Source organism: Cervus elaphus, chromosome 23, assembly GCF_910594005.1.
Source record: "Cervus elaphus chromosome 23, mCerEla1.1, whole genome shotgun sequence".
NCBI lineage: Eukaryota > Metazoa > Chordata > Mammalia > Artiodactyla > Cervidae > Cervus > Cervus elaphus.
Genome location: NC_057837.1, coordinates 39,823,956 through 39,842,183, shown reverse-complemented (window position 1 = coordinate 39,842,183; position 18,228 = coordinate 39,823,956). Strand labels below are relative to the sequence as shown.

General features: G+C 47.2%; 1 protein-coding gene across 1 annotated transcript in view; it reads right to left on the bottom strand.

Moving 5' to 3' along the window:
* The window catches only part of CFAP61 (cilia and flagella associated protein 61), a 242,944-nt gene that overhangs the window by 39,764 nt on the left and 184,952 nt on the right, over positions 1-18,228 (bottom strand). Inside the window, exons 23-25 of the mRNA XM_043882897.1 lie at positions 11,208-11,535; positions 9,858-9,949; positions 2,805-3,010 (exon numbers count right to left, since the gene is read on the bottom strand). Coding sequence (XP_043738832.1) covers positions 2,805-3,010; positions 9,858-9,949; positions 11,208-11,535 — 626 coding nt within the window. The remainder of the gene's footprint in view (positions 1-2,804; positions 3,011-9,857; positions 9,950-11,207; positions 11,536-18,228) is intronic.

The following is an 18,228-nucleotide window of genomic DNA, read 5'->3' as shown; positions in this document are numbered from 1 at the left end:
CTTAGTCACTCAGTTCTGTCTGACTCTTTGAGATTCCATGGACTACAGCTGCCAGGCTCCTCTGTCCATGGGGATTCTCTAGGCAAGAATACTGGAGTGGATTGCCATGCCCTCCTCCAGGGGATCTCCCCAACCCAGTGATCGAACCCAGGTCTCCGGCATTGCACGGGGATTTGTTATCAACTGAGCCACCAGGGAAGCCCAAGAATACTGGAGTAGGTAGCCTATCCCTTCTCCAGGGGGATCTTCCCGACCCAGGTATTGAACTGGGGTCTCCTGCATTGCAGGTAGATTCTTTACCAGCTGAGCAGGGAAGCCCACTTTGGATCAAATGAAAATAACACAAGCCATTGATGGAGAAAATAATAAACCTTTATTGAGCTATTTAAAGAAACCCACATAAATCAAGATCTATAGAGTTGACCCTTGAACAATACTGATTGGAACTGCGTGGACCCACTTATATGCATATTTTTTCAATAGTAAACACTATGGTACTACCTGATTCATGCTTGGTTGACCAGCATGCTTGGTTGAATCCACTTTCTTCATAAAGGAAGTGAAAAGACAAGCTTCAAAATAGAAGAAGACGTAGAAAGGAAGCAAAACAAACCATGTTTGCATCCAGAACATATAAATGAACACTGGGAGTTAGTAAGAGATGATATCCTGCCCAAAATGGACAAATGCCATAGACAAGCATTTCCTAGAAACTACCACGAATGGTCACACAAACAAATGAAAACCACTAAACTGCATCAGAAACCAGGGACGAGAACATTACAACGCGGGTCAGACAGCTTCCCACACCACCAGGAGGGCCAAATGTTCAAGTTGAATGGCACAGGGGCCTGCCAGGGTTGTGGAGGGCTTTCACAGCTGGCTGAGCGAGTGGAACAGACACCACTACCTTGGGCAACATCTGGGCATCACCTAGTACACCTGAGAGAAATTCCTGCAAAAAGGTGTGCCCATGACACCAACCGCACCAAACTAGAACCATTTGAACATCCATCAACCTGAAAATGGACAGATGCACTTCAAGACGATTTTGTTATCCTGGGAATATCACACAGCAGGGAGAACACACGAACTCCAGCCACACACATGGCCATGGACAGGCTCGCAAACAAGAGCCCCAATTGGAGTGCTAACTTTCTTCGGCAGCCACAGAATTGATTCAAGACAGGTAAAACGGATCAGTACATCACTTAGGAAACCACAGATATGTGGTATGCCTTTAAAACAAGGCTTGGCCTGCTGCCTGTTTCAGTACACAGGTTTACGGGGACACAGCTGTGTTCACTGGTTTACGGACAGTCTGTGGCGGATTTCACGGCATGGCAGACGACTTGAGTGCTTGGAAGAGAAGTAATGTGGCCCCTGAAGTTGAAAGTATTTACCACCCTGACCTTTATAGGGAAAGCTGACTGATACCTGCTTTCCAAGAAAGAAAGGGAACGATGAACCGAAATCACAGGACAGTGGTGATCACCAAGAAAAGGGAGGTGGGTGTGATCAGACTGGTGCTTTGAAGTAAGGTTGCATGTGTACATGCATGCTAAGTCACTCAGTCCTGTCCGACTTTTTGTGACCCTACGAACTGTAACCTGCCAGGCTCCTCTGTCCATGGGCTTCTCCAGGCAAGAATACTGCCATGCCCTCCTCCAGGGGATCTTCCTGGCCCAGGGATCGAACCCACATCTCTTACATCTCCTGCACTGGCAGGGAGGTTCTTTACCACTAGTGCCACCCGAGAAGCCTCTAAGTAAGGTTATTATCCTTTAAAGTACATACATGCTTTACATACTTTTTGTTTGCTTGTTTCTATGATGTATTCTACAATTTAAAAACATTCTTATAAGAGGGAAGAGGGAGTGCCTCTGATGTTTCAGACTCCCCCATGGGTACTGAGGACCCTGGAATTCTACACCTCTGTCTGTTGTCATCTTGTTTTGTGGACAGAGGGAAATTCTCCTAACCTTTCTAAGCAGCAGACTTAGAGTTCTACTCTAAAATTCTAGCCTTCCGAGAGTTATAGGATAAGTTCTTTGAATTGAAAAGACTGGGCTCTAGACCACCCAGTCTGAGTAACCTGCCAGAGCAAAATTCAACACCTTAGGCAAATGGTCACCCTCCTCTGTTAGAGCATGTGTCCTGAGAAGGTGGCTGGAGTCACAGACACCCTGCCTGCGGTGGTGGGATTCCCACCAGGACCAGGTGCCTCCGCATCCTGCCTCCAAATTGACTTCTTACATTTCTGATCACTACTCTTAGCAGCCTGTGACTCAAGAGAGACTTGAATATCATCTGTGACGTGGAAGCCGTGCAGGGATACGTCTGGGACCCAGCCTGCACGTGGCCACAGGGCCACATGTGGCCACACCAAGAGTCCACGCTCTTCTCCTCTGTGGGCTTCTCCATTCTCTGGCTGAAGTTTAACACTCAACTTGCTGTTGAGAAGCTCTAGCTTCTCCCAGGGTTTCTCTGGTGGCTTAGGTGGTAAAGAATCTGTCTGCAATGCGGGAGACCTGGGTTCGATCCCTGGATTGGGAAGATCCCCTGGAGGAGGGCATGGCAACCACTCGAGTATTCTTGCCCGGAGAATCTGCAGGGACAGAGGAGCCTGCTATATGGGCTACAGTCCATGGGGTTGCAAAGAGTTGGACACGACTAAGCAGTTAAGCACAGCATAGATCTCCCAGGGGTTCCCACCAACTTGCTGGTGCATCACAAAATACTTCACAAGATACCGACTGCCTGTGTCTGTGTTTCCATTCAGGAGAGGGCAATGCCCAGCTTACCTGTAGAGATCTGGGACCAGCCCATCCTCATATCGAGCGCACAGGTTGTTGAGGGCTTGCTCGTGCTGACCAAACAAGCGGATGTAGTTGGAGGCGGGGAAAGGCACTTTGGAAAGGCACGTGATGGTTTCCACCATCTTGTATTTGTTGATGTGGATGCGGAAGTAATTCCCATTCTTCACGTTACCCGTTACTATTTCTGAACCCTAGTAGGGGTGGGCATCAGAAAAACCCCATTAGAAACATGTCTGGACTTTGGCAACTTTATCACAGCAATTTATTTTTCAAATATAACAGGGTATATGTTATTGCTTGCTGCAAATCACAGTGGTAGGTATTGACCAAACTCAACTGAAGGTAAGTGCATGTCAGAAACCACACATGTGGACTTAATGACTAAAAGTTCCTTGGGATATTTCACACTGTGACTACATCACTCCACGTTTCTAAATTGGTTGCTAGGTTACGGCCAATTCTCCATTCTTCAATACCTCACTCGGCAGGTACGTGGAACTGGGTCTTTTCTCTCCTGTGAGGTGTCCTAAGACTGTTAACTTTCTTAATTTTTCACAGTACCACTTTGAGAAAAACTCCTAGTCAAAGGTGGTCAAAAGGAATGACAGTTTTTAAAGTTTTACTTGAACAAAGGAAGCAAGGTAAAGGTAAATCTCTGACAGTTGGGTTTGGGGAGGTTTGACTGGTAGGGTCTGTTTCCAGGAAGAAGGTTCAAGCTCATGGGAAATAAACACACATACAATGTGTGGGCTACTTGTTAGCTTATAAATTAGGAGAGGTGGAGGTTCATGGCTTTATGTCTTCTAGAAACTGACTGAAACCACCACGTGAACCCAGGTGACGAGGAAAGACACCTCTCTGCTCCAGTCACGACTACTTTTTCTAGTTCAGCCCCTGACAGCCACCCACCAAACAGCTGGAGACGTGCTTCTCACCGGCTCCAGCAATGAGCAGAACCTCGGTGGACAAACCAGGGTTTAGCTGGTGGTGGTTGAACCTGCACTTTGGCCCTGGACTCTGAACCCAGGACACAGTAATGTTTAGTAAATCTCTCCTGAGAGCATAGCGATTTAAGCTTTTGCCCTGAACTTGAGTGTGGCATTTAGAAATCCACCACAAGGTGAACTGCAAGGATCCCAAACATTTACTGAGTCCCGGACATCCCCTGGAGACACTGTCTAAACAAGAACACATGGTTTACCTGGATTTTTAAGTAAAATGAAGCAACTGGTGGGTGTTTGGGTATCATGTAGCTGAGCTCTGAGGAGGAGCCAGTCAATCATAAAGGCACAAGGTGAGTCGTGGGGGAGGGTTGACAGGTAAGTCCTGGCCCAGCCCCAAGGATGTGCGTGACAGTAGGGGACAGAACCAACACAGCTTAGGAAAGAGGTAGAGGATGGCACCCCAAGTGAGGTGCACTAAGTCCATCATCATAGAGATGGATGGATACAGAGAGGAACTCTACCTCCATAGCAAAGGGCTGAAAAAAACATGCAGTGAGGTGTTATCTAACAAAACAGTGGTACATCTGCACAATGGGACACAGTGTATCCAATAGAAATTATTGGTAAACTGTATTTCATAACAGGGAACTATGTTTCCAGTACATTTTATACTGTAGAAGTACACTATAACAATTTGTAATTTTTATAACTTGCACAGATTCATAAAAATACATGGGATCAATTATTTGCTTTTGTGTCAACATTTTAACAAAATGTTAATGGAGGAGGGGTGCTGCTAAGACTAAAGCTGCTGGTACCAAACTCAAATAGTCTTTAAAGTCTTGTATTTATCCTTAGAGATGCACATAATGGGAACATTCATCATGCTCTAGCTCCGTGTGTATTTAATTCAGAAATAGCTTTGCTATGATGAGCCAGCAAACAAAGTTGACCCCTGGAGGCCCCTTTGCAGTCAGGGGTGCCTTGGAGAAGTGCGTGAGCAGCTGGGGGAAGGGCTGCCCCCTCACCTCACAGGTAGGGTGACTGTGGTCCCGGGAGAGGGGGCACTGGCCATAGCTTGCAACAGTTTTGGTGCCAGGTTTCCCCAGGGCTCAGTGGAGAGCGGATCCCACAAGGCCTTGGACCCTCTTCTTTGTCTTTGAAACTTATTTATGATGAGTGATTACAGAAAAGCACTTGGGCATCCAAGGGCCACATCTTGAGATCCACCCACATGGCTACTAATATTCTGGGCTCGGCAAAGACTTTCACTGAATATCCCACTTTCACAATGGCTCACAAGCACCAGTATCTGGGGGCTGATGTGGGGGATATTGAGCACCTCGGAGCGAGGTCCATGGGGACTCCATGGGTGGTGTCTTGCCACATTTCCGTGGGGTCCTGGCAGGTTGCTGGTGGAGAATCTGAGCATCATGGGCCCTCCCTCTGAGTTCATTCCGTTCAGGAAGGCTAATGATTCATCAGCATCATTGTGGGTCTGCTTATTTGGGGGTGAGGCAAGTTGGTCTTATTTTTTAAATAATTTTTATTCCTTTATTTGACTTTTGGCTGTGCTGGGTCCTCACTGCTGCTCAGGCGTCTCTAGGTGCGGCGAGCAGGGGCCACTCTTCATTGCAGTGCGCAGGCTTCTCATCGCGGTGGCTTCTCTCGTCACCACGCACAGGCCCTAGAGAGCAGGTTCAGTACTTGCTTACGGGCTCAGTTGCCCCCAAGGCATGTAGAAGCTTCCCAGACCAGGGATCGATCCCTTGTCCCCTGCATTGGCAGGTGGATTCTTCACCACTTGGGCCATCAGAGAAGTCCTTATTTTTTTTTAATTTAAAAGTTGAATTACAATCTGCGGGTTGCCTCTGTGTGTCTCAGCCCTTAAAGAGCTCAGAGAGCAGCTGCGTGGAGGAAGGAAAGGCCCAGTGATGCAGAGACAGCTCAGCTTAACTCTGGAAGTGACCATGACTACTGTTAATGAGACTTGGCACTGTGACCACATAACTAGGGGGCCATCCTGGGCCTGTGACATGGAAACAGTTTGCACTGACATGAAAGACAAGTCACCTACAGATGGGTTTCTCAGACACAAGTTACCCTGTGGGGCTGGGGAGACTGATCTAAACTTCTTAGGTCATTTCTAGTCACAGCAGATGGGAAAATCCAGTGAGGTCCAGAACACTTTCTGCTTATCCTTAAACGAGGACTTCAGGCAGCCTCCAGCCCAGCCACCCCATGAGGGATTCTGAGGCAACAGTGATGGTTTTGCACGCTTTCCAATTCTTGGGGATGTGGTGAGTTTCTCCCTTTAAATACATGAGTTAATTGTTAGGATATTCAGGTCTTGAATTTAAAATTTTGACAGAGTAACTGGTTCTGATGTGGGTTTTTTTTTTTTTTGTCTCCCATCTTTTCCTGAATATAATTATTCTTTTGAGCTCCTTTATGATTTTGACAAAGATTGGAACAAGCCTCTGGAATTCATGCCAAGTGGAAGACCCAGGGGTAATCAGACTCGGCGTGCTAGAAACCCAGGTTTCAGGCCCCACAATGAACACACAGTTTTAAATTTAGTGGTATCCAAGGCAGGGTTTGTTGTGACAAATTTCTTTATTCCATGGAGGATAAGCCAACAAAGCATGTGGACTGGAATCTGTAGATCAGTTTGTTATGTAGACGACTTGGGGACCCCTCTCTTCCTTTTGTCGGGCTACCGACTGAATTACTCAAGCATCTCTTACTTAAATATCCCGAGGAGAGAATGTTATAAGAGCCTGATGAGGTTCATCTGTACTACAATCATTGTGAGAACAGTAATTTAGTTTCTCAAGTGAAATACTGCTCCAACGGTTCCATTCTCCACCCACTGGTGATATTTAGGCAACTGCCTGGCCATTCTGGCAACAATTTTACTTAATCAAATTAATTCCAACCCCAAAAGATTGCCATGGAACCATCCTATATTTTTTTTTCTTGGTGAATAAAATGGGGGAAAAATCTGTTTATATCTTCTGTACTAATTAAAAAGGAGGCTGGCCTGGCAAAATGGTTAATTACAGTCAGGGTTCCTGCTCAAATGCTGTCACAGTACCAGCCAAAGAAGCTATTCAAGTTCTAGTCTTATTAAAACTGTCATTAACTAAAACTTCCTTTGGCGCATCCTCTGACTTTATTCCCAGAGAGAGCCGTGGTTCATAAACAAATGATATTGCATGTCAGAAATCACACACTGTCCTCGAAGAATCTGGTTCTGTCCAATATCAAGTCCAGTATTTCCTAGTGTTTGAAACTACTTCGTTCCAGGTATTTATCTACAAAGACCAAAGTGTCCTTTGGTCACACTCCAAACTCATGATCCGAGCTGCATCCTGTTTACGTCATCAGTGGCAAACTATACTTTTCAAAGATGGCCCCAATGGTACCCCATTCCACATGCTCTTCTACACTTGACCTTGACTATCTTCCCATTGAGAGATGAACACTCTGTCCTTTCTCCTTGAATCCCACTGGGCTGTGACTGCTCCAACAGAGGATGTGGGGGTAGTGACTGCTGTTTGACTTTCAAGGCTGAGTCACAAAAGGCAGTGCAGTGTCCAGCTGGCTGGGGGGGACCCTTGCACTTGGAGTCCTGAGCTTCCATGCAGGCAGTCTCCCCACTCAGAGGCTGCCAGGCTGTGAGGAAGCCCGGGTGACATGGGCAGCCCAGGTGTGATGCTCTGGCCAGCAGTCTCTGGGGCTGAGCTGTGCCAGCCCAGGTCAGTGACAAGCCTTCGGTCAGAGGACCCAATCATTGGGCTACCAATAGTCTACTAAGTCTTCCCAGCTGAGCAGAGACAAGCTGCTCCCACTGTGTCCTGTCCAAATTCCTAACCCACAAAATCTGAGCACAGTCCAAGGGCTGCTTCATGTTGCTAAGCTTTGTTACAGAGCAATAGAGACTAGAGACCATTGACTATGGTCCTTACTTTAAGAACATTTTGAAAAAAAAAAAAAAAAGAACATTTTGTATCAGACCATGGATATGGGACGTGCCTAAAAGAATCTTGGAAAGGCCCAAGGGAACCAAGTTTTAAACACATGGCATCTGACCTTTCCTCAGCAGAACCAGGTCTCAGTACTTATCTGGAACTATGACTAACAACATCCACCACTGATGGGGCACCTGTTTTATTCCTTGAAGGGAGTGTTACTTTATATATGATCCCTAATGATCCCAGAAAAGCAGAGGAGTTATCAACTCTAAGTCCATGGTAAGACAACTGGAACACTGGGATTCTGACTTCCCAAAGAGGGGCCAGAAGCCTGGGAGGTCTGGAGTCTGCTCTCCTGATGGAATTTTCCATCAGTTTCTACTACATCTCACTGGCCAGGACCTGCCATGTGGCTGACCTCATTCTCAAGGAAATCTGGGAAGTGTGCTTATTTTAAGTTAGATTGCTAACCTTCAAATAAAAAAAATTCAGGATATGAAAATGGGAATGGAAGCAGGCAACCTCCAGTGATTGCCTCACTGATGAAAAAACGAACATGACACGCCAGGAAGGAAACCCTCGATTGACCACAAACGCCACTCTGGGACCAACTGTCAGATGATCTTACCTGGGGAGCTCACCAACTGACCAACCACCCTGTATCCTTTCTTCCTCTCTAGTTCCCTGGAAGCTGGGAGACACCCCACCCCCCCGCCCCCTGCAATCCCCAAGCACACGCAGCTTCCGCTTCACCTCTATGGTCTGTCCAGTGTCATTCAGAGGAGCAGGAGTGCCAGGGGGTCCAGACAGACATCAGACCCTCAGAAATCTGCCTGTTGTCAACACAGAGGTGACAGTGATAATTTTAATTATCGATGGATACATCACAGGCTACCTCAAAACTTTGTGGCTTAATGTCCTTCAGGAGGTAGTTGGATACATAAACTGCTGGTGCATCCAGACAGCAGAATACACACACTCACACACACACACACACACACACACCATTCAGGGATAAGAAGAAATGGACTCTCAAGCCATGAAAAGACATGGAGGAAACTTAAACGCAAACTGTTAAGTGAAAGAAGCTGATTTGAAAAGGTGACAGACTGTATGATTCCCACTCTATGATATTCTGAAAAAGGCAAAACTATGGTAAAAAAAAAAAAAAAAGGTCACTGGTTGCCAGGAGTTGCAGGGGATGGAGGGAGGGAAGAACAGGTGGAACAGAAGGGATTTTTTGGGTAGGGACCCTGGTCTGTATAACACCACTATGGTGGACACATGTCATCATACATTTGTGCAAACCCACAGCATGTACAATACCAATAGTGGATCATCATGTAAATTGTGGGCTTCTGGTGATGATGCACCAATGTTGGTTCATCAGTTGTAACAAACATACCCTGTGGTGGGGATACTAATAAGGGGGCAGCTATGCATGAGAGGCTCAGGGGATGTATGGGAAATCTCATACATTTTTGCTGTGAACCTAAAACTGCTCTAAAAAATAAATGGCTTAAAATGGCAATCAACTTTTACAACCTCAGTCTTTGGGAGTCAGAAGTTGGGACTAGCTTAGCTAGGGGATTCTGGCTCATGGTCTCCTGCAAAATTTGTGGTCAAGATATCAGCCAGGGCTGCATCATCTGAAAGTTGGACTGGGGCTGGAGGACCACTCACACAGATGGCTCCTCACACGACTAGCAAATTGTGGAATGTACGGGGCAGGAATCCTCAATCCCTTTCCATGCGGACCCCGCCAAAGGGCCAACCGGGTGACCTGATGATATGGTAGTAGTGACCCAAGAGGGTGCAAGTTGGAAGCTGTAGGATCTTTCAGGACCTGGCCTCGGAAGGCACACGCTATCATTTATGCAATATCCTGCTGGCTACACACATCAGCCCTGGTCATTGTGGGTGGGGACCATTCATGGACATGGATACCAAGGGGCAGGAGTGAGTAGGGGCCATTTCAGAGGCCAGCTGGCCCATGGCTTTCTGATGCAAGAACCAATACATGACACTAAAAACTGTGAATTAAGAATTTCACCCCCTACCCCCGGAAACAAAGTGCTATATTTGAAAGTAAAATGAAACTCAGGAAAAATACTTACAAAATCAGACTGGGCCCTCTGTACCTCCAAAGGGGTTGGGATGGCGGGCTTGGAGACATGCAAGTAATGATAAGACCCAGGGAGGATGCCTCCTAGTGGAAAAGGCCAGTTTTAGACATTTTATTTCAGTTGGGTGAACAAATGGGTAGCAGGGCTTACATCTACAGCACAAGACCACCAGAGACACCTGCTGTGGTGTGTGCTACTCAAACTTTCCCACCAAAGTGCCTCTGTTAGCAAGAAACACCCTGGGGTTGATAACATTTAATACAACCAATGTGAATGTGCCATAATAGCACACAATACAAGCACCAATGCTCTAAGACGTCCAGGCTGACCCTGTGTATCCTGACTTCCCATAACTCATGGCCCTCTAAACCCCACCTACCAAGGCCAACCAAGACTTTGTAAACGTGGCCTTTCTCTGTCCTCCTCCACTGTGTAACCAACATACTAAAAAAACTAAATGTTACAAGGAAAGTCAACAAAGTCCTTGTTCAAGGCTTTAGAAAACGTGGATTATGAAATGGTTACTATTTCTAGCTGGCCCCAGAAGCCCAAGCCAGATCCCGCTCTGAGCAGCTTCTGACATCCAGGACTCGCTGTCCTTTTCCACGGCCACCGCCCTCCCTAAGGTCTTGTATAGAGTGAGGAGGCGATCATGACCTCTCGCTGGGCAGATAAACACAAAGACTGGGATGTTGGGCTTCTGCCTCTTTAGACTGATGTTCTGTCTACTGGATTAGGGTTCACAGACCCTCCCTCCGGGAGTCCATGGATGATTACGGGGGTTGGCCCATCAACTCTCTGGAAGTACATATACACAATTCTAGAAATATGTGCATTTTTCTGACAGAAGGTGCGTCTCCCAAATATAAGGAAATTCTGTGTTACTCAAGTGATGACCTCCTTAGGAGCCAATAAAGCAGAGGGGATTAAAGTGGACCCATTTTCCAGCTGCTAAGAGTTGTGCTTATTATTTCAGACGGCAGGCTGAAGCCTGCGTGTCTTGGAGGCTCTCCTGATCTCTCAACTTTCAGTGAGAATAAAAGTTTGGCAAGATATCAGGACACCACCCACACACCAGTGGTGAGGAGCCTCTGGGCAAGTTATTGACCATCCCCTAGTCTCAGTGGTATTATACATAGAGTGACCATCACAGTTCTGACATGGTAGAATCGGGTCCATCATAAACAGTTAAACATGAGAGACAGCCCTCATCCCCACGTCTCTTTGCAAAGCCACTGATGCACAACGGAGCCTCCTAAACAAGCCTATGGGAAATGGGGCTGGCTGGTTCAGATCCAACAAGCGGCTGCAGCAGTGGGATGAGGGTGGCCCCCTACACACCTTTAATCTTGGCTCCCTTGTACATGGGGATGAGTCGGTCAAGGTCAGCCGGTGGTTCAGTCACAGGCTCCAGAGTCGGATCAAAGAGCTTGAGCATTGCTGCCGCCAGCTGGAAGCCGATCTCTTTGGAATTGAAGTTGCTGTGTGTCCACTCGTTTGAGTAGTACCTATTGGAGAACTTGGTGAGGGGGCCGGCAGCTCTGATGGCTATGTCGTTGGTGTGGAAGTTGCTGTCGATCACGAGTCGGCCATCGTAGACCAAGCATGCATCATTGAAGGCTTTGAATGTTTCATAATCCACGTTCTTCTCGAGGAAGCTGAAGAACATCTACAAAGTGAACAGACACATTATCCCTAGTTATTATTCTTCACTGTACCTTCCCAAGAGGTTGAATCATCTCCATTTTATTATTTGGGGCACACTAGAAAACCTAAATCTACTAAGAGTATGTCCTAATGGTGTGTGTATCTTTGGGATGAAGAACAAATTAAGATCACTCAATGTCACTCTTTTTTTTAAATTGCTAATCTAGATATCCAGCAGTGGATGCCGCACGATGGAATATCTCCCACAAGAGCACACTTTCCCTGGTAATGAGGTTTATGTTCATAGACATGACTTGCCCCTCATTCCACGACACTCATCACTCCTTCTCAGCCTCCTTCCATTTTCCTCTCTGGTGTCTGACACGCATGTCTCTCCAGGCTCCTTCTTGGGGTCACCTTGTCCACTCTTGAGTCTTCAGACTGCCCCATTCCTGGCCCTTTAAGCCCAGAAAGTCTGTCCTTGCAGGATACCCCATCTGCTCCTGCCCTGTAACTCCTGCCCTGGGAGGGCAGGGACTGATTCAGTGAATATATACAGGGTACCTGCATGCCCCACCCCCACATTCTCTGCCCAAATTTTAATACTTTCTCACACTCATCTGGAAATCATCTTCCGTATTGATGTTAAGTCATTAAAGCATCTAGTGAAAGTGAAAGGGAAAGTCGCTTAGTCGTGTCCAACTCTTTGTGACCCCTTGGACTATACAGTCCATGCAATTCTCCAGGCCAGAATACTGGAGCGGGTAGTCATTCCCTTCTCCAGGGGATCTTCCTGACCCAGAAATCAAATCAGGGTCTCCTGCATTGCAGGTGGTTTCTTTACCAGCTGAGCTACCAGGGAAGCCAGTCTAAGTTATTTGTTTTTAGGGCTTCAGTTGTTGTGGAAGAGGCTAAATTGACTCATTTTTATCTTAGTTGTTGCTATTCAGTCACTAAGTCATGTTCCACTCTTTGCAACCCCATGGACTGCAGCACGCCAGGCTCCCCTGTCCCTCACCATCTCCCAGACTTTGCTCAAATTTATGTCTACTGAGCCAGTGATGCTATCTAACCATCTCATTCTCTGTTGCCCCCTTCTCTTGCTCTTTCCAAGCATCAGGGTCTTTTCCAATGAGTTGGCTTTTTGCATCAGGTGGCCAAAGTATTGGAGTTTCAGCTTCAGCATCAATCCTTCCAATGAATACTCAAGGTTAATTTCCTTTAAAATGGACTGGTTTGATCTCCTTGCAGTCCAAGGAACTCTTAAAAGTCTCCAGCACCACAATTTAAAAGCATCAATTCTTTAGCACTCAGCTTTCTTTATGGTCCAACTCTCAAAATCCATACATGACTACTAGAAAAACCATAGCTTTAACTATATGGGTGTTTGTAGGCAAAGTGATGCTTCTGCTTTTTAATACACAATCTAGGTCTGTCATAGTTTTTCTTCCAAGGAGCAAGTGTCTTCTAATTTCATGGCTGCAGTCACCATCTGCAGTGATTTTGGAGCACAAGAAAAGAAAATCTGTCACTGTTTCCATTCCCCCCCTCCTATTTGCCATGAATCTTAGGTTTTGTTTTTTTTTTTAATGTTGAGTTTCAAGCTAGCTTTTTCACTCTCCTCTTTCATTCTCCTCAAGAGGCTCTTTAGTTCCTCTTTTCTTTGTGCCATTAGAGTGGTATCATCTACATATCTGAGGCTATTGATATTTCTCCTGGCAATCTTGATTCCAGTTTGTGATTCACCCAGCCCAGCATGTCACATGATGTATTCCGTATAGAAGTTAAATAAGCAAAGCCATTCCACACCCCTTCTCCACCCAAGAACAGCGCATGAATGAGGAGTGAGCCAGGAGTGAGCCTGCGACAGCCAATAATCACAGGTGACTATACACATTTAAATCAAAATTAATTAGGTACTTCCCTAGTGGTCTGGTTTCTCTGATGGCTCAGCTGGTAAAGGATCTGCCTGCAATGTGAGAGCTCCAGGTTCTATCCCTGGGTAGGAGAGATCCCCTGGAGAAGGGAATGGCAACCCACTCCAGTATTCTTGCCTAGAAAATTCCATGGACAAAGGAGCCTAGCAGGCTACAGTCCATGGGGTCACAAAGAGTCAGAGACGACTGACTGACTAACACTTTCACTTTCCCTAGTGGTCCAGTGGCTAAGACTCTGAGCTCCCATCGTTGGCAGCCCCGGTTTGATCCTTGGTCAGGGAACTCGATCCTGCATGCCACAACTAAAGATCCCACAAGTTGCAAATAAGACCTGCCACAGCCAAATAAATAAATATTTTTAAGATAAATAAATCTAAATTAATTAAAAGTAAGTAAAATTTAAAATCCAGACCCTCAGTTGTGGCCTATTTCAAACGCCCAAAAGCTACAGATGGCAGCGGCTGCCATACTGGACCATTTCTACCATCACAGGAAGTTCTACTGGACAGCACTTGACTTGAGTCCACCATCCCTGTGATATTCTTTCTTCTTCCTGAGGGAACCAGCAAGGACTTTTCCCCTTTCCCTGTCTCTGTTCACTTGGACATCTAATCCTCTCCCAATTACTCCCAGTCAGGTAGCTTCTTTCTCTCTAATCTGTTAGAAAATTATTTCTGCTTTTAACCTTACTCAGTAACCACAGGAAAATATATTTCTCTGAGTCCCTCACTCTGAATCTGTCTGTCTACTCTTTTCTTTTTTTGCCTCTACTCCTTTTCCATTTATACAGAAAGACTTCTTACCCATAGAAAAATACAGAGAGATATTTGAATTGAAATTGTACGTGCAAAACAGGACCAGTAATGCTCAGAATTCTCCTTCAACACCTGCACAAAGTTCTTCTACATACTCAGTTTATCTCCTAGTTAAATCTACCTTTTATTAAAGTGGAAGTGAAAGTGAAGTCGCTCAGTCGTGTCCGACTCTTTGCAACCCCATGGACTGTAGCCCACCAGGCTCCTCCATTCATGGAATTTTCCAGGCAAGAATACTGGAGTGGGTTGCCATTTCCTTCTCCAGGGGAGCTTCCCAACCCAGGGATCCAACCTGGGTCTCCCGAATTGCAGGCAGAGGCTTTTATCGTCTGAGCCACCAGTGAAGCTTCCACTTTTCATTAAGTGAAAGTGAAGTTGCTCAGTTGTGTCTAACTCTTTGCGACCCCATGGACTAATGTAGCCCACCAGGCTCCTCTGTCCATGGGATTCTCCAGGCAAGAATACTGGAGTGGGTTGCCATTTCCTTCTCCAGGGGATCTTCCTGACCCAGGGATCAAACCCAGGTCTCCCGCATTGCAGGCAGATGCTTTAACCTCTGAGCCACCAGGTAAGCGGCACATTAAATATACTAACCCTTGTTTTCTTGGGTTTGGAAGATTACCAGCACTTCTACTGAAATCGTGTTATTTTATACCGTTTTGGAGTAGGCATTCAGAACATGGTTACATTGGAGACATAGGAGTTGGTGGAATGGACCGATTGCTGGAACAGCAAATCCAGCACTGTCCCTGGGAACACAAGTTCTGAGTCACAGATCTCTCAAACCTCTCAAACACAATTCATGTGCTCCTATAAGGCCAACTGAATATTACATCTTGGCTGAAAATATGGAGTGTTAGAAGAAACATCTGCTTTAAATGCCTGTATAAATAATGCCCTAAGGTTCTACCTCAAGGAACTAGCAAAAGAAAGGCACGGTAAAGCCAAAGCAAGCAGAAAAAAAGAAAATAATTGTTAAGAGCAGAAATCAATGAGAGAGAAAACTGACAGACAACAGAGACAATTAACAAACTCAAAAGCTGGTGCTTTGGGAGGAAAAAAATCAATACAATTGACAAATGTCTAGCTAGACAGAGAACTTTAGACAGGTCTTTGCCTCGTCTTCGTTTCTGGCGGCTGCTGCCCATTTGTGCTATTCAGGATCAGGTGGCGGGTGCCATCACTCCGTCTCTACTTCCGTCAGCACACGGGCTCCTCCTCTCTGCCATCACATCTTTCTCTCCATATAAGGGCACCAATTACCAGACTTAGGACACACCCCAATCCAGGATGATCTTCTCTTTGCTTGACAGCAACCATTAAGATCCTATTTCCAAGTAAGGTCACGTGCAGGTCCTGAGGCTTAGGACCGTAGTTCTCCAGGGGACATAATTCAAACCATGACCCCACAACCACAGTGGAGATGTGAATATACTTGTCCCCATCAAAGTCTTGGAGAAGGGAATGGCAACCGACTCCAGTACTCTTGCCTGGAAAACCCCATGGACAGGGCTACGGTCCACGGGGTCGCATAGAGTCGGACATGACTGAGTGACTCACTTTCACTTTTGTCAAAAGTCTCCTAGTGCCCTGACAGAGACGCTACTCAAAGCTGATGATTGGAGGGATAAATACCCTTATCTCTCACCTTCTTTAGGCTTCTAATCCCCAGCCGGTACCTGTGCTATGCTAAGTCACTCAGTCGTGTCTGACTCTTTGTAACCCCATGGAGCATAGCCCGCCGGGCTCCTCTGTCCACTGGATTCTCCAGGCAAGAAGACTGGAGTGGGTTGCCATGCCCTCCTCCATGGGATTTTCCCGATGCAGGGATAGAACCCACATCTTTTACATCTCCTGCATTGGTAGGTGGGTTCTTTACCACTAGTGCCAACTGGGAATCTCCAGCTGGTGCCTACTGTTGGCCAAACACAGATGAGAGTTGCGGGGTTGGGGGCGGGGTGGGGAGATACACAGCTGGGAGGGTACCCTGCAGAGGCCACTGCTCATGGTGCAGAGCAGAGCAGGGGGGAGCAGGAGACAGGACCCAAGGACAGTGGGCCACAGTCTGACTCATTACTTTAGGGGAAAGTCTGGGTAGGAAGGCATGCTGGATCAAGGTGGTTGAGAGTATCTATCTGCAAGGTGTCTGCCTTGATTCTAGTTCTGACCTAACAGGAGAGTGAAGGCTGGTGGGGGCTGCTACAGACCCTGTATTCAGTCAGATACTTGGGGAAGGTCTTCTCGTACCTGTGCTCCCTAGGCAGGGTGTGTACTCACTCACCCCCAGAATTCCCCCAGGGTACACTTGGCACACCTCTTCCAGGATCATCATTATGGGAGGAAACTTTCAATGAGAAGATCTTGATTTTTCCTCTCTTAAATAGGTATTGTGACATACATATGTAGTTGGTGTCACTATTCTATTAAAGTACTAAGAACTTTTTATTTTTCACTGCTATATCCCTCACGCTTAGGACCAAGCTTGAGACCTAGTAGGTGTCCAGTAAATCTCTGCAGAGCGAAGGAAAGAATGAATGTTCTTGAGGAGCAGAATGCAGAATCCCCTGGGTTATCAGAATGAAATGAGAGGAGGTAGGGAAGCTCCTCTGACACGTGGTCTGCCTTGAGCTCCTCCTGTCTGGGTTCTGCGGGACGCGGGTCACGGCACCCACCTGTAAGAGCACTGGGGTGAGAAGCCCTGACTTAGGCCACCAGCCCTTACTGCCAGGTAATGGACCCCCATGAGCCCCCGCGGGCCTCCCCCAGGTGGTCTGCCCACCAGAGGCTGCTGGTATCCTTCATCCCAACCCCCGACACCCCCTTGACCCCCATGACTTCAGCCCTCACTCTGACCGCAGCCCCCTCCTCAGGGGTCTCCTGCTTCTCTGGCGCATCGACTGGCCCCTTCCCCTCTTCCTCCTGGCTTCCGCTCGTCTCCCAAACAGGCTGTGAGCTGAGCTGTTCTAAGTCCCTGTTCCACAGGGAAAAAACCACTGTAGCTGTTTCCAGAATCCTGGGAGGTCAACACGGCGTACACTTTGAGGGCCTGTTAGCCTGGGTTAGATCTTAAGCTGATGGGGAGTCACCGTGTTCTGTCTGTAAAGTGGGGGTGCTTCCTGTGACAGAGCTGTTGTGAGGAGGGGACGGAATGCACTGCAAGAGGGTAGCATGACACCGGGACTTGCTCACAGTGGGGCTTGCTGCTGCTCAGGCGCTCAGTCGTGTCCGACTCTTTGCAACCCCATGGACTGCAGCACGCCAGGCTTCCCTGTTCATCACCAAGTCCCGGAGTCTGCTCAAACTCATGTCCAGTGAGTCAGTGATGTCATCCAACCACCTCTTCCTCTGTTGTCCCCTTCTCCTCCTGCCTTCAATCCTTCCCAGCCTCAGGGTCTTTTCTAATAAGTCAGCTCTTTGCATCAGGTGGCCGAAATATGGGAGCTGGCAGTCCTCAAATCCTGACAGTCCATCCACAAGCAGGAGGGGGATCCAGTTCCCATTCCTTTGCATGTGGGCTGCCTCGGTGACCTGCCTCCAGGACTCAGAATGTGGTGGCAGGATGTCGCCTGATGTATGAGGCTAGGTCACGGAAGGAGGGATGCTGTCGCTGTCTCTATCATCTCTCTGTCTGTTTCTATCTCTGTTTCTATCTCTCTCTCTGTATCTCTGGCTCTCTGTCTGTCTGCTTCTGTCTCCATCTGTCTGTTTCTCTCTGGCTCTCTCTGTTTCTATCTCGGTCTCTCTCTTGATCCCCTCTGTCTCTGTCCCAGTGCTTTTGGAACCAGTCACCATGCTGAGGAGAAGCTCAGTCCCATGGAGGGGCCATCTATGATTGTTCTGATCAGCATCTCACCTGAGCCTGATCTGACACCAGCAGCCGGAGAAGCGGGTGGACACACCTTCTAGATGGCTCCAGCCCTACCCAGTCCCCTTTCATCCTCAGGTAAGACCTCTAGGGATTCC